The sequence below is a fragment of the Hakea prostrata genome, chromosome 2, assembly GCF_041222555.1.
Source record: "Hakea prostrata isolate BN-2017 chromosome 2, UWA_Hpros_2, whole genome shotgun sequence".
NCBI classification, from domain to species: domain Eukaryota; kingdom Viridiplantae; phylum Streptophyta; class Magnoliopsida; order Proteales; family Proteaceae; genus Hakea; species Hakea prostrata.
The window spans coordinates 8,742,721-8,770,605 of record NC_142601.1 but is presented as its reverse complement, the minus strand read 5'-3'; the positions used below and the strand labels follow the sequence as shown (position 1 = coordinate 8,770,605).

Genomic DNA, 27,885 nt, shown 5'->3' with positions numbered 1-27,885 from the left:
ATGCACTAGCGTATTATGAACATAAAGCATACCTGAGAACCAAGTCTTCTCTCACGAGCTAATAGAATTAATGCTCCCAACAACAAGCATATTCCATGACCCCAGTCCCCAAACATCACCGCAAAAAGAAATGGATATGTAATTACAGTATAAACTACAGGATTTGCTTCTTGATATCTAGCAACTCTGCAAGAACATTGGGTATCAATATTTGGAAGTGGCCTAAGGGCTGAATAATAAAGATCTGAAGCAAGGAACAAGTAGCATCACTATAAAGTAAGATAAAGCTCCCCAACTAATGCAGGGCTGAAGATATATGCTAGAATAAAGAAGCACAACAGATCAAGAGGGTATGACCCAAATCAGCTCATGGCTTTCATGGGCTACGATATATATATATATATATATATATATTTTTGTGGGTTAAAGTTAAGCCACATATTATGATCTTCATGGGCTAGACCTAAGCTCAAGTCTAATCCTTGAGAAATTCAACAAAGTCAATAAAAGGGGTTGTCATTTGAAAATAAAGAACTCATTGTCAAAATGAGCTTTCCTTTGTTAAGAGTTAGGAGGTGGTGGTGGCTGGTAGGTGGGTGTTAGCTAGTGGTTGGATGGTGCATTTAATGTTTATGTCTTTAGCATGGCAATATAAAGGGACTTATGTAAGAAGGTGGATGATTCACTCGTCAATTGTATTTAAAATTGCCTTGTAAGCCCCTCTTCTCTCTAGAGAAATTTTGTGATTGATCAAGGTAGGTTGGTGTTCAGTCCAATCGATCCACTTTGCAATGTGAAGCCTGGGTATTATTTGTTGTCATTATTGCTCTCTCATTTTGTCATATCCTTCCCTCACATTCTTCGTCTATTAACAAATCTATTTTAGTGACCATTTTCTGTCTTAGTTACTGATGCGATATCAGAGAAGAAATTCTACCAGTGACGAGAGAGAAAAGAGAGGATGAAGAAGAGAGAAATCGTGTGTTCTCTCCTTCCCCTATAATACTTTATTTATAACGTAAGTTACAGCCCTATATTATTTAGGAAAGTAAATATTGATGCGGACTACAACAAAAAATAAACATAACAAATAAATTAAGATCTTGACACTCCAGCTCTGACTTGCACAGTAAGTAATTTGCCGCCCAAGTTACTTCAAAAAGTTATTATTCAAATCTGCCACCTAATTGTTATTAGATTTCAGGTATCTTTCTCGTTTTATAATGGTAATCTACACTTCAGCCTAACTCAAAACTGTTTTATAGTTTTGCCCATACTTTGTAGAGCTAGTCTGTCCCTGTTCTTATGTTATTTTTGTTCTGATACTACTCTAAGTTCTCAAGTCTTTTTTCACAAATGAATTCTATTTCATTCTTAGTCTTTCAAATTTGAAATTCATTCCTTGTGAATTGACTGGCTACTGTTTTGATCAGTCAATACGGTACAACATTACGAACTCAACAAGCATTGAGTTGAGCATCAATCAGTAAGGCCTTAATGCAGATCCAGTTCAAGACTTTGACCAAATGATAGTGTTGGTTTGAGGCTGGCCTTACTTTTGTGTCTTCCTCATTGTAATAAACCCTAAAATTGAGTGTCTTAAGGGGTTGATGCAGATCCAGCGCCGAATGGGCCTGTTTCCCTTTGAAATCAGCCTTAGTATTGATAGATATGGATGTTAGGCCTTTATTAAATAGGTTTATGTGGTCATGGGCCTAACCTATGGGCCAAAACTTCAGCATATAGACTAAGTACGAAAAGATAGGTTAGCTAATTAGTTTAATCAGTCTAGTTATGTAAATTCCGTACAAGTTATAAGGGCAGAGTAGTATTTTCCTCTTGTTTTATTTCAGTTTTAAAAGTCTAAGTCAATTTTAGTTTCTCTTTTGAGTTAAGAGTTCATTGAGGAGTACAAATTAGATTAAAACTCCAACTTATTATGCATAAATAAGCCCCTTCACTCGATGGAAAGGGGCCCAACTTTGACAAAAATAATAAGGGAAGGGGGTAGCTGAACGGACGTGTGAATATGTTAACTGAACGACTCTAAATTTCTACCATCAGATCTGTTGACTAAATCTGAATCGTCCGATAAAATTCCTATTTTTCTCCTATTATTTATGTGTTAATTAAGATAACCTTCTATCACCGGTTAAATTTTCAGAAAAAAAAGAAGAAAACAACGCTCATTCTCGCTGGTGGTTAGAGTAACGGTTAAATTTCTTCTTCGATCCTCTGTTCCTTCTCTATCTCTTCCTCTGTTTCCTCTCCATCTCCATCGGCTCTGAAAATTCTTTCATTTGCTTTCATCAAGTTTGGACCTTTTGATTACAGTAATTCTTTTGTTGTCATCTTGAAGAAGTGAAAAATAAATTTTCGTCTTCCCTGAGATCTCATGACTCTTTCTTGTTTCTAATTCCATCTCAAAGGATACAAATAAGAGATTCCCACATATTTATGTTCAGTGAATCTCCCACAAAAACCAGCCTTTTTCCTCTAAGTCTCTCTAGAGAATCAATTGTGTTAAACCTGTAGAAGAACTATATTAGAGAAGAAACCGAGGAAGAAGAAAGTGTTGAACCTGTAGAAGAACTATATTAGAGAAGAAAGAGATGTTACCTACCAACGAGAATCGACAACCGGTGATATTAGGTAAAACTTAACTAACCTATAAATAATGGGAGAAAAAATAGAAATATTATTCGAGGATTCAAATTTAATTTAACAAATCTGACGGTGAATATTCAAAGCCGTTCAGCTAACCTATTCACATGTCCGTTCAGCTACACTTTAGCCAATTAATAAAGTATCTCAGTTCAGCAATTTTCTGTATGTTGCTGCTGCAACTGTGTTTGTTCAATCTAGAAGGTCCAAAATTGAGGAACACTTAAGCTCGATGGTGAAGCCAAGCCTAGGTTCTTGCTATGGCTCAAACATCTTACAAAATTCATCTCCTCTTAATCCAAAGCTTCACAAGGCTCCCTCAACTAGGAATCTGATAGCCTACACTCCATTCCCCTTCTCATATCACCTTTTATTTTAATTTTTGTTGAATATTCAGACTTTTCAGGAGACCCAAAATTCAAGGTCAAATCTACATCAATCTTACTGTTTGACTAGTCCCACACTTTAGGCATGGTAGAAGATCTCACTCTCGAGAGAGATCTCAACCATCTCGGTGAGATCTCGGTCGAGATATACAATTTTTTGGCATCAACTCGGTGGCCCATCTCGGTGGGTTTTAGGGTCCCAATTGGGTTGAAACTTGGTATTTAGCTTATTTAAGGCCTTTTGAACACGTTGGTGGCCTTGGATTTATCAGAAACAACCCTATGTATGATTTCTAAGTCTACCCATAGTGTGAAACCGAAATGTAATAGGATTAGGGAATGCAATGTTATACAACAAGTAATATAGAACCTTTAAAGCATATAAATGAAAAGCAAGTATATCAAATGCATCAACTAACTTAAATGTTATCAAAATTCCATCCATATGAGTATCACAATCTCAATTTTCAAGAATAAAATAATTATACAACCATTAGAAGTTCTATATAAGTCATTAAATCATAAATTCATAAGACAAGTAGAGAATGATTGATATTCCTTGTTGTAGATGTGCTAAGAGTAGTTGCAAGTGAAAATTCAGCCAAAATCCACAAAAAAAGGCAAAAATTAAGAGTTTCAGCGAGATCCAGAGCGAGATATGGCGAGATATGGTGAGATCTCGAGCGAGATATCCCAACTCGCAGATCTCGACCTCCATCTCGTCTCGCCAATGTGAAAAAACGAGATCTCCCACCATGACTTTAGGTACATCATCCACCCAACCCTAGTGACCTTAAAACCTAATTTAACCCCATTTTGGCCATTCAATTTCAAGATATTAATATTTTCTTGAATTTTTGTACTCCCTAACCCCACCCCCACCAAAAAAAAAAAAAAAAAAAACCCATCGACCACCATATCTTCTAATTTATCCATCCAAACCCAACCAAACTTGGGGGATCATATCCTAATATTATTACCTACATACCCTCCCAAGTTTCAAACCATTCTGACACCTATGGACCTCACTTCACATCCCATTGGATGGGTTAAGTATCCGTTGATACCCTAAATATCTTCAACCTTTTTCCCGTAAAACCAATTTATCACCCCATATGATTTGGTTCTCTCAAAGATCTCCAAAGAATTGGCTCTCATTCAATGGAGGCTACATTGGGGGCACATAAGAATTAACAAACTATTAATGCATCCATGGTTATAGTCGCCATATACTAGCTATATATTAGTTGTTTTCAAATCTTCTTGTTCCTAACGCTACGCAACTAAAGTCCCTGTTCGAAAAGTCGATTAGCTGTCCAAGTACCTAAAACTCTTGTTAGTAGATTAATTTTATTTTACTTGAAATGGCCTAGCTGCCTCCTCCCTTCTTCCTCCTCTTAATTTAGCACGAGAATCTCTCTTTCCTCCTTTTTTCTTCCTTACTCTCTACATCACTAATTAACTTTATATTTCCCTCCTACGGCTGTCAATGTTTCCCTTCTACCTCCTATCTTCTATACTCTATTGGCACAGCTTTGACAAAATTAATTCCCTTTATTTCCTCATTCTTCCTCCCATCACTGGTAAACATCAGAATCCAACATTCCTATTTTATCTATCTCCTTGCACCACATCCATGGGTCATCACTCTCTCAAAACCACTTCAAAAATTCTGGTTGAATATTCTAAATTTGAATCCAGAATTTGAGATATTCAATCTGTTACCACCCTTAAATAATTCTTACTGTTTGACGCGAGTCAGATCTGAGTAACCTAAGTCATCAGATTTGTTTTGTCCTAGGCATCATTAGCCCTTGAAATAGAATCTTGATGTTGGAGCATCAATCCTTCAATCAACGTTTGAAAGGGAGGCACCAAAGTTTGGCTCATATTGGCCCTGATGCAGTAAGGATTAAAGTATCATGCCTTATCGGAATTGACAAGACTGATACAACGCAGTATATGACAGTAAAAAAAAATAAAAAAATTCCCAAACCATATTGAACCAAACCTTTGTCTAGTGAGCAACTTACAATGCACCTCCCACAGTCTGCCTCTGATTGGTTTGAACCTAATCACTACCTGTTTCTGATGTATTATGCTGGAAGAAAGCAATTACCCCTAAGCAGTTCCTTGTGTTTCTTGATCATTTCTTTATGTATATCTTGATGTATTTTGCACTCTCTGATATTATAGGATATGTTTTGTAAAATAATCTCCCATGCCGGTACTCTAATACTTGGTCAGCAGTCCAAACACCCATTGTAGATGGTCTCAACATCTAAAGTACAATAGTAAGAGAAAAATCAACAATATCATGTACTTCAATGCATCTTCAAGTCAGTAGTAGTGATCCATCAGGTTGTTTAATAGGTATGTTGTTCAATTTTATTCAATTACAAGAAGTCTCAATTAAAAATTTTCAAGCCTTCATTACCAACTATGACCAACAGCCCAATAAGGTGATCCAACGAGATTTGGACAATCCAACCATTCAGAGAAAGCAATTCATTGCAAAAGTGATCAGTTCTGACTTCTAGGAAAACGGATGGTTTTAATCAACTTGCAGATGAGTTTTCCCATGCATATGCTTAAAAAAGAACCTTATACAATTTTTAGTTTTTGGGAAATGGATTTTCTTTAGTTGGCACAAGAAAGTTAGTTGTGAAGCAGAACTGAAAAAACATACCCATATGCATCAACGATTTCCTGAAATGCATTTGTGAACTTGTTGGTTCTAAAATATGTAGGGGGTGATTCCACAGCATCCATCGTGTGAAATATTATACCGACTTGTGAATTGCTATCAAAGGTTGCACGTTGCAGGACCTCCTGAATCTGTTGCAAAATGAGTTCAATTTATTTTTAAGTCAACTTACATCTTCCAAGACCATATTCACATGGGAATAGAAATTCTGGGTCATTATCACCCCCCCCCCCAAAAAAAAAAAAAAAAACTTATTTTCAATAGGCAATATATCTGTCTCAGAGAAAGCAGCCATGAACATTTGAATAATTATACTTGCTATAACAAATTATAAAATAACATTCACAACAATGATACCTGAGGTTTTGCAAATATTGGGCACCAGCCCTCCCCTACTAGACATTTCTTTGTCACATCAAAATTGAGCATATTCAGTGTGTCATATACTGCTTTCTCCTTTCTTACCTGGAAGCAGATGGTATACAATATCAGAAACCCATGATACTCTAAAGAGGAAGAATACAAGAAATTCCCACAAAAAGAAGCTAAACAATACTGTAGTTGTCGGAAATTTCAAAAAAAAAAAGATCTTTTACCTGTCAATGGGTTTTTACAAAAAGCCAGTTTTGAGTTTTTTTCAAAAGAAAGAGAAATGACAACAAGGGCTTTGACGATGTCGTAGTATTCTATGGCAGCCTTGGAACCATAGGTCCTAAACCGGCCCAACTGGCCATAATTGTAGCCCAAGAATACAAGGTTTTTTTTTTGAACTTCATAATTTGCATAGATTCTGTGCCAGCAGTTGACAGAATTTTAAATTTTGATGCCTGAACACTAAAATTTGAGGCGAGATAATCTCTCAAGGTAGCTATTGATGTTCAATGTTTGCCAGTTTATTAGAATTGATTGAGGGCATGTTTGGTATGCTTTTGTTCCAAAATACATGTTTTTCACCCAAAATGTTTTCTTTTTTTTAAATGTTTAAAATATGTTTGTCTATGTTTCTAGCCCTTAAAAAAAAAGGTTTTTGAGCTGCAAAATGGAGTTCATTAAATCAAGTCCAAGACCATTATAAGAGGTAGATACATAGGCAAAAGATGATGGAGAATCTTCTCTCATCTTCATTTCAGCCACTTAGAATTTCTGGGAACAGGTGTTTTATTTGGAGTCAGTTTTTTCCCCAAAAAAAGAAAAAGAACGTTTTGAAAAATCAGTTAGGTTATTGGAGTTTCCAAAATCTGCTTCTGGTTAAGGCAAGGCCAGTCTGTTTCATTGGCACATAAAATGGGCTAGTATAAATGGAAAATTCTGTTTTTCTATTCCACTATCACAGAAAAGCATCAAAACCAAGAAACAGTATCACCAAATGCACTACCTAGTGTTATACTGTTATGTCAAGTGAGGCCAATACGATAAGAACTCATTCTGTGGATTACGTTACCAACTAAGCAGTTAGCCTAGTGTTTAGGATTCCATATTGAACTATAAAGGTCCAGGGATCCATTCTTGAGAGACCATTTGAAGTGATTATTTTTAATATATTTTCTTGGAGTGCAATAGAAACAAATAGTTAAATTATGATTATAGTATTAGAATAATTTAGGCAAAACCTTGAAGAAGTAACCACATGGAATTACAGATAAAATAGAAGTAAGAGAGAAACCGAAGAAACCTCAGGGAATGAAAGAAAAAAAAATCATACGAAATCTAAAAGGTTTGACAGAGTTGTTTATGAAAGAAAGAAAAAAAATTCAAAAAGAGAAACAAAGACAAAAAGGACGAAACTTGAGGGAATTCCCTTTGCCCATCACTGCCAAATTCGCAAGTTATGAGAAGAAAGGAGAGGAAGCTGCCCAACCCTTGATCTAGTAACAGTTGGGATCTCTTTCTATCTTTGAATTTTTAATTTGAGATCATGATGATTTAGATCTTATTTACAGGATTGTTCTTGTTGCTTCAGGTAAAGCCTAATTGATTATTGTCCCAAACCTTAATGAGATGATAGTTTGAACCTATGGTGTGACCTATGATCTCTGTTTCAACCCATTCAACTAATGGAGAATTATTAGGAGATCATGGGGCATGCCCATGGATTAGGTAATGAACCCTGCAATTTTCTAGTACCTGTGAACCCAATTCGGAGATCACAAGGCAAGCCAAAGGTCTGCTAGGGATTGATCCCTTTGATTTTCTTAAACTTGAAAGACCAAAAAGATAATGAAATGATCCCTATTTCTTTCCCACTTGTCACTTGTTAACCTTGTTTGTGCAATACGCCAATACATGAAATCCTAGTTATTTTTATCCTCAAATAGAGGGAAACTAACCATAACAGATCTGGGAACATCCCCCACAATGCTTCCTATGTTTATAGATCAAGGAAAATCAGGTTGGAACAAGTTGCGTAAACTGTCTTACCCTCACATAGTTGACCTAACCTTGTCCGTGATCGGTTCTAGTTTGGCCATTCCTTTTAGGGCTTTGCATGATCGACTGGTTATGTTGATATATTTGTTGCAAGATGTCTGTTAGTCCCCAAAAAAACCTCTCGCAGTGAGGACGTAGCTATGCATTTGATTATGTTACTTATTGATATAGATGAGTAGGGATAGTCTTGATTTTCAGAGTTTTATACATTGGTATGTGCTCATGCATCATAATTCCGATTACATTTGATTTTTCATGCATTGAATTACAGGATTTGCAACTTGTAGACTTTGGTTCATGTGGTAAGATATGTGATGTCACTGCTAAATAGCAATGGGTTGTAGCAGTTTGATCTCGTCTTCTTCAATTGTTGCATGAGCGTACGTGGTACGAAACACGTTACATAGGTATGACCAAGGCATGGGACCATGTGAGGATGTGTGTGCACATGGTGAAAGAAGACAGACAATCTTACAACCCTAGGCAGCAGGATTTTTGGTGTTGGATAATCCTATAGGGGTAAAGACGAGGAGATAACACTAGCTAACCAGCCAGTAGTATGATGTTGAGTTCTACCAGAGGTAGGGAAGCCATTGTGAGTGCACACCGGCTAAGGGTGGCAGAACAGGATTATCATAAAAGCTACCCAAGTATGGCAAAGCATGGAACCATGTGAGGATGTGTGTGAATATGGTGAAAGAAGACACACAATATTAAAATCCTTGCCAGCAGGGATTTTGGTGTTGGATAATCCTATAGACGTAAGATGAGCAGATAACACCACTTAGCAGCCTGTAGTATGATGTTTAGTTCTACCAGAGGTAAGGAGCTCATTGTGAGTGTGTACCTGCGAAGGGTGAATAGAAGAGGATTATTATGAAAGCTACCGAGTGTTTCTGACCGTTGGCTTCTGGGGCAACTAAGGTATGCATCTTTCTAGGTGTGCATGATGAGGCTAAGATGGTAAGCATCTCTAGGCACTCTCAAATCTAATCTGTTTTGAGTAATACTAACCAGTTGAGACTTCATAACACTTGTCATGATTTAAGTTTGTAATGAATGGATGCATGCACTATCATGGACTATCTGTTGTTTGATCATGTGGCAAACGTTTATTCTCTTTAATCATATCATTGCATCAAAATAGAGTTAGTATCACAATGCACTTGCATATCCCATCATTAAGCTTGTGGTTACGCTTACCTCTTGTGGAATACTGCTTTATAACTCTACAAACAGTGGAATTCCAGCTTTGGAGGTCTATGTTTGTTGTGCCCAGGAGTAGTTGACGTCATGTAACGGGAGTGTCGTAATAGACTTCAATGGATTCGATGTTTACTTTGATTATTGACTTGACTTTATTTGAGAAACCATTAACCATTCATATTTGAAACTAATTAACCCTTTCTTCCACAGCTATCATTGTTTGTTTCTCTTTATTTGTCTTGAGATCTAATATTGTATTTGTATATGAAAGATTTGGCCCTTAAATTATAAAATCATGGATTGTGTGGTGTGCCAGTGTTCATACAATCATGCCTCAAACCCAACTGTGCAAGTGGGGTGTGACACAACCAACTCATCAATTCAGACGATGGGATTCATGGCCCTGCTCTTGGTGGCCATAATGCCCCACAGCTCAAGTTCATGCTGGTCAAATGAACCTAACTGCTGAAGACACCTGTGAAATCAACTTGGTTGTAAGCTTTTTGATCATTTGATGCTTCTTTCTCATAAGAATAAATAAGGAGTTTAGTTTTCTGATAAGTATTGCGTAGAAAATATTTATTAAATCTTTCTTTCTGAGACCTAATGAGCCAAGCGAAGGTTTTCTGGCTAAAGAGTCGACTGCAGAAAAGGAAAGACTAAGTAAGCTCGTGGACTGCTTCTAGCTCAGGGTAACTTAGGTTAAGGGAACTAACAATGAGCTAAGTCTGCTGTTGGCTATAGTGAAGTCTCAGTAGTTACAAAGAGAAAATGCAAATTGCAAAAGTTTTGTCCAACTTTCTGCTTCCTTTTCTGAGTTTTATTCCATGATCAAATGACTTTCTCTCTCCCACTATGAGAAGACGGTTGCTGCTCTCCAAGTTAGAAAAAAGGGATCACAATCCGGATGATGCAGGTCCAGTAACGAATCGGCCTACTTTCCTTTCAAATCAACCTAGGGTTGATAGATATGATGGTTGGGCCTATGTTTAATACGTAATTGTGGTCATGGACCTACTCAATGGGCCTAAAAGTCTAACATTTAGGCCAAGTACAAAAGGTTAGTTTTTTTGGATGAACATACGAATATAACTTAAACATCCCGAAGGGAAAGAGAGAGTAAAAGGGTGGGAAAGAAAGGAAGAGCACTAAATTAAAAAGGCCTGGCAAAAACTAATAAAGAGCTATCAAGTCCCAAAGTAACAACAATGAGTTTGTTCCTTGAGGCATCTACAAGAGACTTATGAAGCAAAAAGGAAAGCCTAGAACTAACATCATTGTAGATGGCTTTCCAAATTTGATTCGTGGAGTGGGATTTGTTGGTTCATCTGCGGAAGTTACGCTCCATCCAAATGTGGCTTCCCAATAGTGTCAACAATCAATGAGCCTCCACATGTAGAACCAAACCACAACACTTAGTGTCTAGGGCTCAAGGCACCTAGATCTAGGCCAAATAGTGGAGTGGGCACGGATCCAACTGGGGCGGGAGAAGGGACAAGCAAAGAAAAGGTGTGGACTCAAGCTCAAGGCAGAAGATGCAGGACGGGTTGATAGGGATAGAGCAGTGTATAAGGTGGGTTTGGGTGGGAAGGCACAGGGAGAGGGCTCTCCGAATAGTGAAAGCTTTTCAGGGGATATTACGCTTGAATTGCGCAGATTAGCCTAAGGGACGGGGGGAAAGGGTTACGGGTATACTTCCAAGCAAAAACAGTGGAAAAAAGGAAATTTTTCGAAGGGAGCTAGACAAGTTTGTCATGGGGAGGAGTAGAAAGGGGGAGGGGGGAGGGGGAGAGAAGGGACCACACAAATTCAAGCTCATGGGGGAAAGGGGGGGATCTAGACTCTGGCACTGAGGAAGTGAGAGAGAGAGGGCAAAGTTTGGGGATACTCAAGGAATAAAGAGCTCTAGGATCGAGGAAATGATAGAGAATTCCTAGAGAATGCCAAGGGTCAAGCCAAAAGGAGATATTGGATCCGTCTACTATGGAGAAAGACATAGTAGAGAGGGCAAGGGGGCAAAGAGAGAGAAGTTTCTTCCAGGTGCAGCAGGAGTTGGAAAGGGGGGGGGGGGGGGGAAGCAATCCAAAAGGAGTTGTTCTTTAGGAGGTAGGAATAAACTCAGTCAACCCAAATAGAACTTCCCTAGGAGGCAATTTTCCAAATAAGCTTCGGGAGTCTAGCAATATTGAAATCTTTAATTCTGCGGATGCCAAGACCCCCTTCAAATTTAGGTTTGCAAATATTGGACCAGCTGGCGGGCTGGAGGAACCTAGTGATTTCCTGACCTTTCCAAAGAAAGCAACAAAGAGAGACTCAATAGATCGAATGATGGCTTTGGGGAAGCCAAAAATTCCACTACAATAGATATGGGAGGCTTGAAGAATGGATTTGATCAACTCAAGGCTCCCAGCATAGGAGAGGAATTTACTTTTCCAAAGTTGGATTCAAAAGGTTAGTTTATTAAGTCTAATTGGTCTAATTATGCAAATTCTGCCCCCCAACTTAAGTTATAAGGGCAGAATAGTCTCTTTCTGATGCTTTATTTTAGTTTTAAGAGTCTAAATCAGTTAGTTTCTACTTTCCTAGTTTAAGCCAATTTTTAGGTCCAAATTTTCACTAGGACTTTTTATGTAAGGCTATAATAAAAGCCATGCGCATGTCACAGAACACAGAATTCATAATACCATTAATACAGAGTTGTTGCATAAAAGCAAGGTGTCAGTAGAGCTTCTCATTAGTGGTAAGGGACCTTCATCACTCCATGTGATCAAGTAAGCAATTTAAGGATTTTCTTTTGGCATGCTCACAGCCTGCCTTCACTTCATCATCATCTCAGCCATTTTTAATAGACATGAAATAATGAGTTACAAGTAACAAGTCAGCAGTCATCCCCTCCCCATTCCACTATTCTAATTTTATAATTTTGAGCGCCCTACCCCATTCAATCACTATTTCATCGTCATAAACCCTAAAATACATATCTCCTAATCCCTCCAGAATTCTACCCAATCGCAGATTTATTATCCCTCTACCTCCACTGTCACTGGATCCTAATCACATCCCTAATCACCCTTCCAAAACCCTAATTCCTTGCTGCCCTATATTCCCAACCAGTAACCGTAAAATTGTGAAGCCCTAACCCTAGATCCTTAGAACCCAAGTCCTGACACAGTAATCCTAAAACCTAGGCCTTCAAAACCCAAGCTCCATTATTACTTAATTTCTCTTCTAGAACCCTAGAATCCTAACCCTAAATCTGTAAACTTAAACCAGCCCCTGTTATTACCCACCCGAGTGTTCTGAAAACCCTAAACAGAGGCCAATCTGAGTCTTCTGTAACCTAACCCTGATTTCCAGAATTGATGAGTTCAGGTCAGCAATCTGTTAAACAAACATAAAAAACAGAGAATATATTTGAAACATCAGTTCAGGTTTCAAATCAGAAAAGAAGGCTTAGTTTTAGAGTTCAATTTCCAAGTCAGGTCTCTGTTTTAGCCTTAAGCAGAAGCTTGGTTCAGTCATCCCTAATTTGTTCACTGCTGGTCATGTAAAGATCTTGGAAGAACTGGACCTCACTTAGTTGAGGCAACATCACCAGGACCAAGGTAGTAACAAATTATTATTCCACTATCTTTTATTGCAAACACTCGTAATTGCTCTTCCAGTCTTCCCTATGCAACTAGTCAAGCTTGTCTTTTCGATGTCATCACAGATTAAAAATAGTGTCCAATGCACAAGGCTACTACGGGGTCTCAGGAGAGGCAGATGTATGCAGCCTTCCCCACCACAAAAAGGCTGATTCCTTGATTTGAACCACTGACCAGCAGGTTGCAACAGAGTAACTTATTGTTGGGACAATTTGACAAGACAAAAATAAAAAATAGTTTAAGCCCCCACCCCCAAAAAAATGCATATGTTAGAAGTGGAGTACTCACCATAACAGTCCACTTCTTTATTTGAGATCCAATAGAATCAAGGGCAGCATTGCGATGGCGAATGCCAGCATCCAAGGTGGCTTCCAGTTCTGAGAGACGTGATAAAACCTGGAATGGATAAAACTGCAAATTAGTAGGCAATAAATTTGACTTATCAAACAATGTATACCAGATACAAATAAAATTTTAAAAAAATAAAAATAAATAAATAAATAAATAAATATATATATATATATATATATATATATATATATTAAAAATAAAAATAAAAAAGCAAAAACAAAAACACACACACACAGAAGGAAAACACTTCTGAAATATTGTCCACAGGTTTCCAAGAAAAAGAAGCTTTCTACAGAGATTTTTTATTATATATGTAAACTATAATGAGAGAATTAAAGGCTGGTAGCCTGATACAAGATTGTAGGGTTGAAAAGGGAACCCACAAGTGGTGCAGATAATAGTACTCCTAAGTTCCAATGCAGGAGGAAAACCAGGACTTTTCTTGGCTTGGTGTTCTCTAATTGGATAAGTTTCAACTGGTTCACACATTCCTGGGGCTTAGTTAGGCTCTCATTTCTTTCTTTTATTTTATTATTTAGATTTATAGATTTAGATATATTCGCGGGGGGGGGGGGGAGACTATATGTTATGCCCCGTGTCTTTTTATATTATTATGTTATTATCGTGTGTGAATGTGTCAGTCTTTAAGATTATTAACGGATTCGATAATTGATTTGACGGTTTAATTAAATGATTTGAGTATAGTTAAATGATAGTTTAAATGAGGCTAGATCCAATTGATATTGGGTCGAGGTGGATCGTTTGTGGGTCCCACCGTGGATTAGACGACCGAGGGGAATGATCGGTAAATCGGACCGGGTTGAATATTGCCAAGTGGGCGTGATATTCGGGCCCGCCCTATAAGCCCATTAGCCATTTAATATTTATATATGTATTATATATATATATATATATTATATTTATTATATATATTATATATATATTATATTATTTACCAACCGACTTAAGAGGACCACTGGAACTTAGGGGAAGTGGATTGTTGCGTGGGGAGGGAGGAGGAGTAAGGGAGAGGGGTGGAGAGGAAGGACGGAGCCATTAAAGAAGATTCGGGGAAGATTGAAGATTTTAGATTTGGCGTGTAGGAGTTAAGGTGAGAGAGAGAGCTAGCATAAGAAGAGAGAGAGTGGGTGAGGTCTTGGAGAGAGGGGTAGAGTTGGGAGAGGTGAGTTGTGTGTGGGTGAGTTGGGGGAGACGTGGAGAGAGAGGGGGAGAGGGGAGGAGAGCCTGAGGAGAGAGGGAGTGGGGAGAGAGAGGAAGACAGGAGAGAGGCGTGGGGAGGAGAGAGGTAGGAGAGAATAATATAGGGGAGTCTCCGTTGGTTCCTCGCTTCGAAATAGCGTTTGTTCGAATCGGGCGTTTATCGAATCGGGGTCAAATCCACACCTGGAACCGGGCGGTGTTTTGACAACCTTGTTGATGTGGGTGTTTCCTTTAATAGATATGTAGCATGCACATGATAACATAAAAGCTATTTTATTTATTCATTGATGCAATATATGGAAGGTGATGATATTGTGTGTTTGTGTATTGAACAAAATGCATGGGATTGGATGACAACTTAATGAGGTGATTGAGCTTGAATGAAATGTTAATAGTGTTCTTGAGCTGTTGCATGAATTTGCAAGAATGTTTATGCTGGTAAATGTAGTATCATGTGCTCTATGTAAATGATGGAATATCATGACTGTGTTGGATGAGTTGAATGATATCGTCTTGTCATGTTTAAATGATTGACTTGTATGGAGCTATGTCGCTTTACTCATATGATAGTAAATGATGCTTGAAATGAAATGTATATTGAAATGGGCGAGCATGGTAATACAATCTGGAATTGAAGATGAAAGAGTAAAGAAAGGATAAATGTATGGCTTAAGTCCTGGTACTTATGTACCCAAATGGGAAGGCATGAGTAAGGCAGTGAAAAGATTGAGTCGTGGATGGCAATCCACGAGGTGTGCAGGCCTTGTGCCTGAGCACTTCGGTGGTGAAGGCGGCCACTTCGGTGGTGAAGGCTCACTTCGGTGGTGAGGCGGCCACTCGGTGGTGAAGAGCGGCCACTTCGGTGGTGAAGAGCTGGCCCTTCGGTGGTGAGAGCGAGCCACTTCGGTGGTGAAGGCGGCCACTTCGGTGGTGAGAGATATGTGCATCCTCTGGTTTGCCTAGGCACAAGACTATAATGTCGGATAACGAAATGCAAGTAAAAGAAAAGGAAAAGGAAAGAAGAAAAGGAAAATGGCGGGAAGGATAATGGAAAGGAAACGAAGGAGATTGGAATGTATGATGTTATATGATTATTGATGCATGATGACTGCTTCTTACATGGTTGTCTATATTGCTTAGGGCAAGCTCATTATTGAAAATGTTGCAGTCCTCGACACGCGATAAGGGCAGGGTGCTGCTACTTGACGGTACCTTTAAAGTTGAAGATGGGAATATTTTTTTTGTTGCAACTAATGTTAGTTTGAATGACTGTGAATGTATATATTTCTTTGAGATGTATGTACTTTACTAGTAAAGTCTTGTTGTAGGGTCAAATGTAGTATACGGGACTTTGACTTATGTGTATGAGTCATTTCGGCGTGTTGTTTGTTTGTTCTAAAGAATGTTTAGTCTGGTTTTAGTAGTTAAACAGGTTTATTTTAAGGAATGAACTGTCACGCCTAGTTAAATGTCCATAATGAGGGCCCCACGAAGCCTGTGCCAACTGGGGTCGTGACACTATATCCTTTGTTCTGCAAAGGTAGTTGAAGGATACTTCACCCACAACCTATCCATAGGAGTTTCCATGTTTTTTTTCTGCTTCATTTGCTTCCATACTTTCCTCTCTTATTTCAAGTACAATTAGATTGGCCAATGGCGGTTCTGTAATTCTGCCCAACCATTAGGGCAATTTTGTCCTATTAGGGAGTTAGTTTACGTCAGCATTTTTTTCCAATCCATGATTTGGGTCCTGGTCCATGTAAAGGTATGAATTTCAAAGGGCTATTCTAGTTATTTGTATTCCTAATCTAAGTTGCAAAGAGTAACAGTTCAAATGAAATTCCTTTTACTTGTTGGTTAGGAGTTCCATTCCCACATGGACTCCTGGTTTTTGAAAATAGCCACCCCATTCGATGGGAGGATACTGCTCAGATTATCAATAATATCTTCTCAGATTTGAGTCTCCCTTTGTGAGTGGTTGCTGCTGCAACAATTTGTTTTGTTCAATTTGGTCAGAGATGGTCCAAGATTGAAGAAGGTGAACTCAAGCTTAGAATCTTGCCGTGGCTGAAAGGACAGCCTTCTACAACTCCATCCCCATCCGATCCAAAGTCCCCACTCCCCACCACACTTCCCCCCACCTTCTTTCCCCATAGTGGCAGCCTACCCATCCATCTTCTCCTAATCCCCTTAAATTTCTATTTTTACACCTACCCCAGATTTTTTATCCCTTCTTCCCTCCAAAATTAGTAACCATCAGATCTCCTTAACCACTCATTAGAATACAGCCAAACTTCAGCCCTAGAATCCCCATCATATCCCCCACCTTCAAACCAAGTTGTAGCCTAAACTACCCAGCCAAACCCAAGTTATCTCAGTTCTTGATTTGAAACACGTTCTTGAAGTTCCAAATCAAGAAACTTCATAACTTTCAAACCACCGATCCAAAAACTTCCAAACTTGGAGAGGATAACCTAGACAGTAAATCCTAAACCCATTCCAAGTTTCTGACCCCTTTTGACTAGGTAATAAAGAGCAACACACTTTACACCCCATCCACCCCACAAAGAATGCACCCTAACTTCTTGAAACCCATCCTAAACCCTTAGAACCAATCCAGACCACCTCATTCATGCATACCCATTATAACATATTCATCACAACCATAGGATTAGAGGTTACCAGTTCAACCCTAATCCCAATTGTTGAGGCATGGAGTTAAGACTTACTCTGTATATTTTAACCATCATTTTTACCATAAACCCTTCAATATTAGGTAATGACTAAGATAAGATTCCACTCCTAATTGTATTAAGGAAAACAATAATGAATTTATGGATTCAAAATCTGTCTTATCTCTCTCCTTTTATTGCTTATGAGACTTGAACCTAGGACCTCTGTAATAGAATTAGTATCTCCAGTCTCCAATACTAGCTAGATGCTCATTTGTGCATTAAGTTCACTTGTGATTACTGGTTGTTGTTTCCGTGGTGTGCTCTTATTAGATTCTGTATTACTGAGGGCTGTTTAGCCCATCCCTCTTATATCCCAGAGGATTGAGACAACAGTATCATTGCTTTACTAGATGGAACTCATAGGAAGGAATTTGAGAATTGAGAGATAAACTCTGAATAAATGGAGTTTGAGATTTTACTATGGATAGACATCAGACTGCCACCAACAGGATGTATTTGAGATTTAGGTCCATTATTTGATGCTTAAGTTTGAGACTCAATTGGATAATATGTAAGCATGTTTGCATTAATTTTAGCAATTGCCCGATCAGTACCTGTGACACCAGTGACAGTTGAACCCCACCTTTATCCAAATTCGGTAGAGACTATTGTGACACAAACAGCAGAGCTGCCGTATGTGCAATAAATTTCTCAGTTTTATAAATACCACATTCATTAATAGCACTTTTAGTTAAGATTTATATTCAAGTTGAAAGGAAGGGTGCAAGTAAGCATCAGCAACATGTTTTACCGTTCTTTAAGTTGTAATAGAAAATTTAGGAGAAGAAAGCATACAAACTATCTTTTGGGCAGAGATTTATGAATGCTGGAGAAAATTTTGCCTCCTTGAAAGCATGCATACCTCTTGAGTTATTTGCCTCTGTTTGGTAATATCTTCAGAAACAGGGTAGCAATTTGCACCAAATGCATCACAAATTTTCAGTATTTTTGTTCTTGCTTGCTCCCCAGAGAAGAAAACTACAAAAACTGTTTTCTCTACCTGCAAAAGAGAAGCCAGAAAAATTGGTAGAGCTCTAACCCGGAGGGAGGAAGGAAGCCAACTTATACAGTCTGACTATAAAATGGTCATATTGGCAATGAAATATTTTCTAGTTCCCTTCGTAGATTAGGTCATTGATCCTACCAAATAAACCAGTAGAAACAGACAATTTTTCAACATATGACTAAAGGGTGAGCTCACTAGGGATTTTCAGGTATTTACATATTTCAATATCAAGCAAGAGATAATTGGGTTTTACTCAGGGTGCATGTACATGCTCAGGGTAAATATCGATCTAAAAATTCAGACAAACAATAAATTACAATTACCACCTTGACTAGCATTTGCAAGAAGGTAAATGGAGAACAATAAAAGGAACAAAAGTAAAGGACATTGATAGGCCACTGGTTTCACGAGTCGTGGTGCCAGGCCTGCTGCTGGTTAGTTAGACCAGCAGTTACATACACTAAATAAAGGAGATTAAATGAAATAAACAGGCAATTGGTTGTATGCAAATAAGAAGAATAAGTGGCACAGGAGGAGGGCAATGAGTGCAGAGGCTTTCAGGTTCAGTTATGCAATTCAGACTTGGGATGATGCAGTGCAGGGATGAAGACATATGATAGAAAAAAGAAGCCCAATAGGTCACCCAAATCAGCCCATGGCTTCAATGGGTAGGACTACTTTGGTGGTTGAAGTCAACCCACATTTTATGATCTTCATGGGCTAGACCTAAGCCCAAGTCTAGTCCTTGAGAAATTCATCAAAGTCAACAAAAGGGGCTATAGTTTGAAAATAAGGAACTCATTATCAAAAGGAGACTTTCCTTGTCAAGAATTAGGTAGTGGTTAATAGGTGGCTGTTTGCTAGTGGTTGGATGGTGTATAATGTTTATATCTTCAGAATGGCTACACAAAGTGGGTGGATCACTCATTCATGAATTGCAATCGAAGTTGTTTTGCAAGCCCTTCTTCTCTATTGAGAAACCATGCTTTTGTTCAAGGTAGGTTGGTGTTTGATCCAACTGATCCACCTTGTAGTGTGAAGGTGTTACTTTCTTATTATCCTTGTTTTGTCAATTCCCTGATATTGCTCCCTCACTCTCATCATCTATTAACAAGTTTGGTTCAATTACCACCTTCGATTTCGGTTACTATCTGGATATGCCATCTACATGATATTAGATCTCAAGGTATCTTTCTCGTTTCATAATGGTAACCTACACTTTAGCCTAACTTAGATCTGATTTATAGTTGTGTCCCTACTTTGAAGAGCAATCATGTCCCTATTGTTATGTCATTTTCATTGTGATATCACTCTAGATATCAGTATTGTTTCACATCCAAATTATGTTTCATACGTAGTCTATCAAGTATAAATTTCATTCCTTACAAAAAGATCTTGATTGGCTACCCTTTAATCATTCAACTATAGTACTACATTATTTGGTATCAGAGCCATGACAAGGAGTGAAAATTCTGGACCATCCAGTCCAACTGATCCTAAAGCAGCAATAATGGAGATGCTTCAGCAACTGAGCAACCAGATCATTGCAAACCAAAAGCAAGTGGAAGAGAGGCTCTCAGCAATGGTGGCTAGAGTTGCTACCTTTACCCATGCCCCACATCCTCCACTTGGTGAAGAATACTAACCAGCGCACTCTACAACCAATTTTCCTACTAGGAGAAATATAGGGAGAGGGCTCCAAAGGATTCCAATTGTGCAACCAACCTTTGAAGAGCACCTACGAAGTTATTACACTTGAGAACAACCAACATTTAACAGACATGTTGGTGACTCTCAAAAGGTTAAGCTTGGACTCATGGAATATTGGGGTAAGCATGATACTCACATGTTTTACAATTGGTTGGTACTGGAGGATGATTATTTTGACTGGTATGAACTATAGGAGACACGAAAGATGAAGCTAACACGTACCAAGCTAGTTGAAGTTGTCTGAAAATGGTGAACTAATGAATATGAGCTAGAAGATTGTGCTAGAGCTCCTATTGCGTGGGAGGAGATGAAGAAATTACTAAGCGAAAAGTACTTGTGATGTAAACCTAGATTTAGGGCTAAGGGTATTTTGGAAATTTCCCTAAATCTGTGGGCTGCCCAGGAATTTCCAGCTAAAGAGAGTAGTGATCTTAGGGCTTATAGGATATTGTAAACCCTGCTGTGATATAATTTTAGATTTGAAATTTGAACAGAGACAGAAAACTAGGGCTACGGCTGGGCAGGAGAAGAGCTGGGTTTTGGTGCCCGGTGTTTCAGAACTTAATTTAATAGTTTTGGAATAGGGGATGGTCTGAATTGTAACAGAGTTAGGTTTCAGATTCTAGAAGTCTTCTAATAAGTTGCAGGAAACTCTGAATTTTTCTGGTTTCCTAATTTCTATCAAAACAAAGAACCGAATGGGGATGAGAGCTTCTAGGGGGACATGTAGGGGCTGGACTGCTTAGGGAAAGGGAGTAATAGGGTTTCAGGAAGGGGGAGGGGATGTCTAGGGATCTGAAACACCAAGGGGGAAGGGTTCTAGCGCCTGTGAAGATAAGGGAGTAATGGTTCTGCTATGCACAAAACAAGGGAGGGGACAGGGTCAGGGGTATCTTGCAGGGTTGGACAGGGTCAAGGAAGGGCTGGGGACTTGCAGGAACTGAAGGGGAAGGGAAAGGGAGAAGGTGCAATGGGAATGGGGTGGGTTTCTTGGCATGCACAAGAGGGGAAAGGGACGAGGGGGTGTGAATGAGAGAGGCAGGGTGGGAGAGGTCTTGAACTTAGAGCTGCTGTGATTGCTTCTGCACTGCTGTATCTCTTGAAGGAAGTTGCGTGATTGCTTGAAGATTGCTGGAATGGAGAAGAAGATGAACTTGAACAAACTTCACTCAACCAGGGCTACCTCAACTAGGAAACCCTGATCCCAAACTCAATAACTTTAGTCAATCATCAAAACTGAAAATTACATCAACTACTTGGTATGCATAGCCTTTACATTGTTTGAAATCAAATCAAACTCTACTCCTAACTGACTTTAATTTAGATCCCTTATCTAACTAGGAATCTTATCCAACTAATTCTATTCAAATAAGAAACCACTAGACACATTAATTGGGACTCTTAAATTAGATTAGAATCTCAATAAAGGACAAAAACCCCAAGGGCAAATTCTAATCAAAAGAAAACTCATAAAAGATAAGAACCCTCCTAAAAGATAACAAAGAACCTGATCTTACCCACAACTCAAATAAGAATTTAAAATGTACTATAACTCACAAAATACAAACCCAAATGAAAAAAAAAAAAAAAAAAAAAAGTAGATCCATAACCCTTGGATCGAGTGGGATTCCAACTAGACCCATCTTGAGCTCTAAAAGGGCTGAAAATGACCAAAATACCCCTGGGGATTATCCGGCCAGCTTTGTATTCGGACTTTTGGGCCCACTTATAGGGGGGTCAACCTTGGTCACATCAACTTGTCCACTTTTCAATTGCGACTGCAAAATAAGTTAAATTCTCTTTAAGGGAACTTGTCAGTTGCAGAGTATATGAAGCAATTTGATTCCCTCTCTTCTCATATGGGAATTAGAGAGACAAGCATTCTCACATTTCAGATGGGGTTTACGGCCTGGAATTAATCGGGCCACTGATGTTGTGAATGTAGAGAATGTTAGTCATTGCTTTGAGAAGGCCTACGTGCAAGAGTTATTGGGACCCATGGTAAGAGGTTTGGATACCAAGCCGAAGAGGCTAGGCAAAATATTTCAACACTAAAACCTACTAAAGCAACCCCTCCTCGATCCACAACGAAATTAAACTGAGTATTGTCCACACTGTCAAAAGATCAATTTTGTTGCTAAAGTTGAGAATACAATGGAGGAAGAAGATCCTAATTTATTTCCAAACCCACTCAATGATGGTGACTATGGTCAAGAAGCATATGATGAGGATGATACCAACAATGGTGATGCTTATGGCATTCATATCGTAAGCCCGAACAAAAAAGCAACCAATAAAAGGATGAAATACCTATGTAATAACCCTCACGAATATGCTAGGTGCATTCGTCAGATCAAAAGGCATGACTTTCCATTCAAATAGTCCATCCTTGGTTTTGAAGGCAGCCTTCCTTTTGTGTCCAAGTCGAATACGAATCTGATGGTAACCACTTTTGAGGTCCAATTAGAAAAGATCTTAGCCCCTGATAGCATATCTAGCATATCATAAGTCGTGGTATAGGAAACCTATACTTGACGGTAATCTTGTTGATTGCTCCACTATCCACACATACGCTAAAGCCATCTTTTTTTGGAGTGGGTAATATTAGTACAACACATGGACTTAAGCTCTCTTGAACAAATCCTTTATGTAGCAACTCGCACACATGTTATATGAGATCACTGTGCTCTATAAGGTTGAGACAATAAGCTGGTAGGTTTGGTAACACTGAGCTAGGTACCAAATCCATGGCATGCTGAATATCACACATAGGAGATAGCTCATCAAGAAACTCATCATGAACCACATTAGAAATATTAGAAAGTATCTCCTCAATAGGTGGAGGTAACGTTCCCTCAAGTTAAGGGGAAACTTCCTTGTAACAAGAGCTAATACCAGCCTCAAATCATGGCGGGTGTGGATAAATTCCTTGTGAGGAACAGCCAACAACTTCTTTTGTGGCATGGACAACACCTTCTACACTTCATCAGTGCCCTTTCAGTTGGTCAAAGACCTCTATTGACGCATTTTAGTTAGGACATTGACTGGATGGATGGAGGATAGTGTGAATTCCTTTAAGCTTGAAGATGCACTGGTTTTTCTTTCCCCTGACAATAACATCATTATCTTACATCCATGGTCGACCAATAGAACATCAGTAAGATGCATAAGGATTACATCACATCACATCACATCACACCTCTTCCTCATATATGTGGAGCATCAACGGTATAGAACAACGTTGATTTACTTCCAAAGTATTCCTATTCAGTAAGGACACCCAATATAATATAGGGTGATTCTCCACCTACAAGTTGGCCTTCTTCACAAAGGTGTCTAAAGTAACATTGACGCAGCTCCACTATCAACTATCCCCAAAGCAATGTTATCTCTGGATTTCATGTGGTTATAGAAAATACAATTGCGCTGCCAATCCTCTCCTTTGGTTTCAGCCACCAAGATGTGGTTTACTATATGAATACCATAAGCATTACCACCGTTGGTATCATCCTCATCATATGCAGCTCCACCATAATCTTTATGACCAAGAGGGTATGGAAATAGCTTAGGATCTTCTTCTTCCACTATATTTTCAACTTCAGCAATAGCATTAATCTTTTGACGGAGTGGACAATACTTAGTGTCCAACATATTGACAATGGAAACACTATGCTTGGTTTCCACTAGTCAAAGGAGCCTTGCCCTTATCTTGTCAAGTAGGAATGTGGGTCGAGGAGGGGTTGCTATAGTAGATTTTTTTTTATGCTGGAAAATTTTGCCTACCCTTGCCAGCTCGATATGCAAATTGTTTGTTACTAGATGCCAATAATGCTTCAGCATATAAGGCCTTCTCAAAGTAGTCCCTACTATTCTCCACATCCACAACACCAATAGCCTAATCAATTTCAAGCCACAAACCCAATATGAAACGTGAAAAGACTTGGATCTCTTTCTCTTTAATTCATGTACGAAAAGAAAGGGAGTCAAATTGCTCCATATACTCTGTAATTGACAAGTTCCCTCAATGAAGAAAATTTAACGTGTACCATAGTCACAACCGAACAGTGGATGACAAGTACTTTTCTCTTAGTAATTTCTCCATCTCTTCCCACATAGTAGGAGCTCTACCACGATCCTCTAACTCATTTTTACAAGTTCTCCACCATTCACGTGCAGCTCTAACTAGCTTGGTAATTGCTAGCTTCATATTTTGTGCCTCATATAGTTCATACCAATCAAAACAATCATCCAATGCTGCCAACCAATCATAAAACACTTGAATATCATGCTTACCTGATTATTCCTTGAGTTCAAGCGTAACCATTTGAGAGTCACCAACATACCTATTGAATGTGAGTTGTTCTCCAATGAAATAACTCCGTAGGTGCTCAGCGAAGGTTGGTCACAACTGGAAACCTTTGGGGCGCCCTATATTTCTCTAGGTAGGAAAATTAGCTATAGAGTGAGCTGCCTTCCTAAGTGGAGGATGTGGGGCATGAGTAGAGGAAGCAACTCTAACCTCCATTGCTAAGAGCCTCTCTTCCACTTGCTTCTGGCTCGCAATGATCTGGTTGCTTAGTTGCTGAAACATCTCTATTACTATTACCATAGGATCAGTTGGACCAGATGGTCCAAAATTTTCACTCCTTGTCATGGCTTTGATACCAAATAATGTAGTATTGTACTTGAATTTGTAGCTAATCAAGATCTTTTCAGCAGGAATAAATTTCAGATTTAACAGACTAAGTATGAAACAAAATTCAAATATAAAGCAAGACTAAAACCTAAAGTGATATCACAATAAACATAGCATAACAACACAAGGCAGAATAGCTCTTCAAAGTAAAGAGCAAAACTAGGACCCAAATTTAAGTTAGACTAAAACTTAGATCACCATTACGAAATGATTAAGATAACTTGAGATCTAATATCAAGTAGATGGCAAACCTAAATAGTAGCCAAAACAAAAAATGGTTACTCAAGTATCCTTGTTAATAGACGAGAAAAGGGAGGGAAGAACATGACAAAAGGAGAGAGAAATAAGGACAAGAAAATAACACCCGGGCTTCACACCGTAAGGTGGATCAATTGGATTAAATACAAATTTACCTTGATCAAATACAAGGTTTCTCTAGAGAGAAGAGGGACCTGCAAAACAACTTTAATTTCACTTCATAAGTGATCCATCCTCTCGCATAAGTCCTTTTATATAACCATTTTAAAGGCATAAATATTAAATGCACCATCCAACTACTAGTCATGGTGGGAGATCTCACGAGATATCTCGATTTTTTCACAAACCGAGACAAGATCAAGGGCAAGATCTGCGAAATGGGATATCTCGCTTGAGATCTCGCCATGTCTCACCATATCTCATTATATCTCGCCATATCTCGCTGGAACTCTCAATTTTTGCCCAATTTTTTGCGGATTTCAGCCAAAGTTTCACTTGCAACTACTCTTAGCACATCAACAACATCAAAGGAAGCTCAATCATCCTCTACTTGTCTTATGAACTTATGCGTTAATGACTTATATAGAACTTCTAACGGTTGTATACTTTTATCATTCTATTCTAGAAAGTCAAGATTGTAATACTCATATGAATGTTATCTTGATGAATGTGTTTATTACTCTTGATTTTCATTTATATGCCTTAATGGTTTTATATTACATGTTATATAACCTTGCATTCTCTAATACTACAGCATTAATGGTTTTATATTACATGTTATATAACCTTGCATTCTCTAATCCTACAGCATTTCAGTTTCACACTATGGGTAAACTTAGAAATCATACTTAGGGTTGTTTTCTCACAAATCCAAGGCCACTAATGTGTTCAAAAAGCCTTAAATAGGCTAAATACCAAGTTTTAGCCCAACTGGGACCCTAAAACCCACCGAGATGGGCTACCGAGTTGACGCCCAAAAAATGGCATATCTCGACCGAGATCTCGCCGAGATGGTCGAGATCTTGGTTTTTCATGGTAGCCAGATCTCGCTCGAGAGCGAGATCTCCTACCATGCTACTAGCTAACATCCACATATCAACCACTATCTAACTCTTGACAAAGGAAAGCTCCTTTTGACAATGAGTTATTTATTTTCAAACTGCAAACCCTTTTATTGACTTTGATGAATTTCTAAAGGACTAGACTTGGGCTTAGTTCTAGCCCACGAAGATCACAAATTCACAACATATGGACCGACTTCAACCCACCAAAATATTCCTAGCCCATGAAAGCCATGGGCTGATTTGGGTCATACCTTCGTGACCCATTGGCTTCTTTTTTCTAGCATATGTCTTCAAGCCAGCATCAACTAGTCTATCAAATCTGAATTTTATTCCTTCTGAAAAGATCTTGATTGGCTACCATTTTGATCATTCAAATATAGTACTACATTATGGGGAGCCGAGAGTGTTAGGAAAAAGGAAGAACTACGTATGTATATTGGCACTTGGTCACAGGCTACAGCTGGGGAGCACTTTATTGGAGTACTACTGTATCTCAGAATATACAATTGTGGACAAAGCAATACATCTTCTCATATTTGAGGTGCTATTTCTCAAGAATTCGGGAATATGTATTTCGCTGATATTCACAAAGACTGGAGTCTCTTTTGCACAGCATGCAGCTCTTCGGTGTACATACCATACAAGGTAAAAACCCTTGTACCTTCCTCTCCTTTTGGGTTTTCCTCACCCCCTAACAGTTCTTAATTTCTCAAAAGTAAATTATGATGGGTTGTTGGAATGTGAAATTTGATTGGTATGTACTATGTAGATCAGCCTTTGGAAAATAGACACATAGAAGCCTCAACTAACGTCTGTTTTTTTTTTTCTGAAAGGGCAACAAAATCAAAAAAGATATCAGGACCCTTTTTCAACCATAAAAAGATGAGGGAAAATAAGGAGGTTGAATCAGCATGCATACCATAAGGAAGGGGGGGGGGAAATTCCAGTTCATTCTTCCCCTAAATTGATTACATCAATACAGACGTGTAGACTCAACTCTAATTTGAGAAAAAGAAACGTCCCTAACCTATTTACCACAAGAGAAACATGCTTAACCTACTTAAAAATAATTGGAAAACAAAGCAAACAAGCACCAACAATTTTGACAGTTTTACTATACCAAAGACTTGTACCTTTTCAGCCAATACAGGGTCCATGACATACTCTTCGGCTGGTGCTTGATTAAAAAACATATTGCCCCTTGTAGCACGGAATAGCATCCTTTCGAATCTTAATATTTTAGATTTACAAATAATACCACTGATAAATCTCAAACCAGCTTGGTTTGATGGCCCAGGCTGCATTTCCTGTAAAACAATGCATGCTTTAACAGGTGCAAGCAGAAAAGTTTAGGACAAGGCAAATTATTATGCAAATAAAACAACACAATAATTACCTGTTCAAGTAATGATGCCCTCTCAATATAGTCATTGTTTACATATAAATTTTCTTCCAGTTCCCTGTCCTCTACAATTTTATGGCTCTGAGCCAAATGAAGGAAGCGACCTGCCTGGAGTAAAATATATATATATATATGAGGTGCATGAACAGAAACTCATTTCAAGGTGATAGAAAATTGTGCAGAGTCACCAATTACAGCAATTTACAGATGCCCATCCTGTGCAATGCAGATCATAAAAAGAAATATCTTGACATTTAAAAAGTGATCAGATTACGGTAGGAAAGCAGCATAAAAATTTTAGTTTGACAAAGTTACAGATACTAGAGGATGGAAAATTATACAAGTACAATTTGAGCTATGGCGGTACCTGCAGGTTTTAATTCCAGAGACCAAGAGCAACGTTAT

General features: G+C 38.5%; 1 protein-coding gene across 1 annotated transcript in view; it reads right to left on the bottom strand.

The window, feature by feature from the left end:
• The window catches only part of VHA-A1 (vacuolar proton ATPase A1), a 70,286-nt gene that overhangs the window by 24,979 nt on the left and 17,422 nt on the right, over positions 1-27,885 (bottom strand). The window contains exons 5-11 of the mRNA XM_089144172.1: positions 27,475-27,588; positions 27,212-27,385; positions 18,207-18,344; positions 13,326-13,433; positions 6,115-6,222; positions 5,740-5,888; positions 33-186 (exon numbers count right to left, since the gene is read on the bottom strand). Of these exons, the coding sequence (XP_089000298.1) occupies positions 33-186; positions 5,740-5,888; positions 6,115-6,222; positions 13,326-13,433; positions 18,207-18,344; positions 27,212-27,385; positions 27,475-27,588 (945 nt within the window). The remainder of the gene's footprint in view (positions 1-32; positions 187-5,739; positions 5,889-6,114; positions 6,223-13,325; positions 13,434-18,206; positions 18,345-27,211; positions 27,386-27,474; positions 27,589-27,885) is intronic.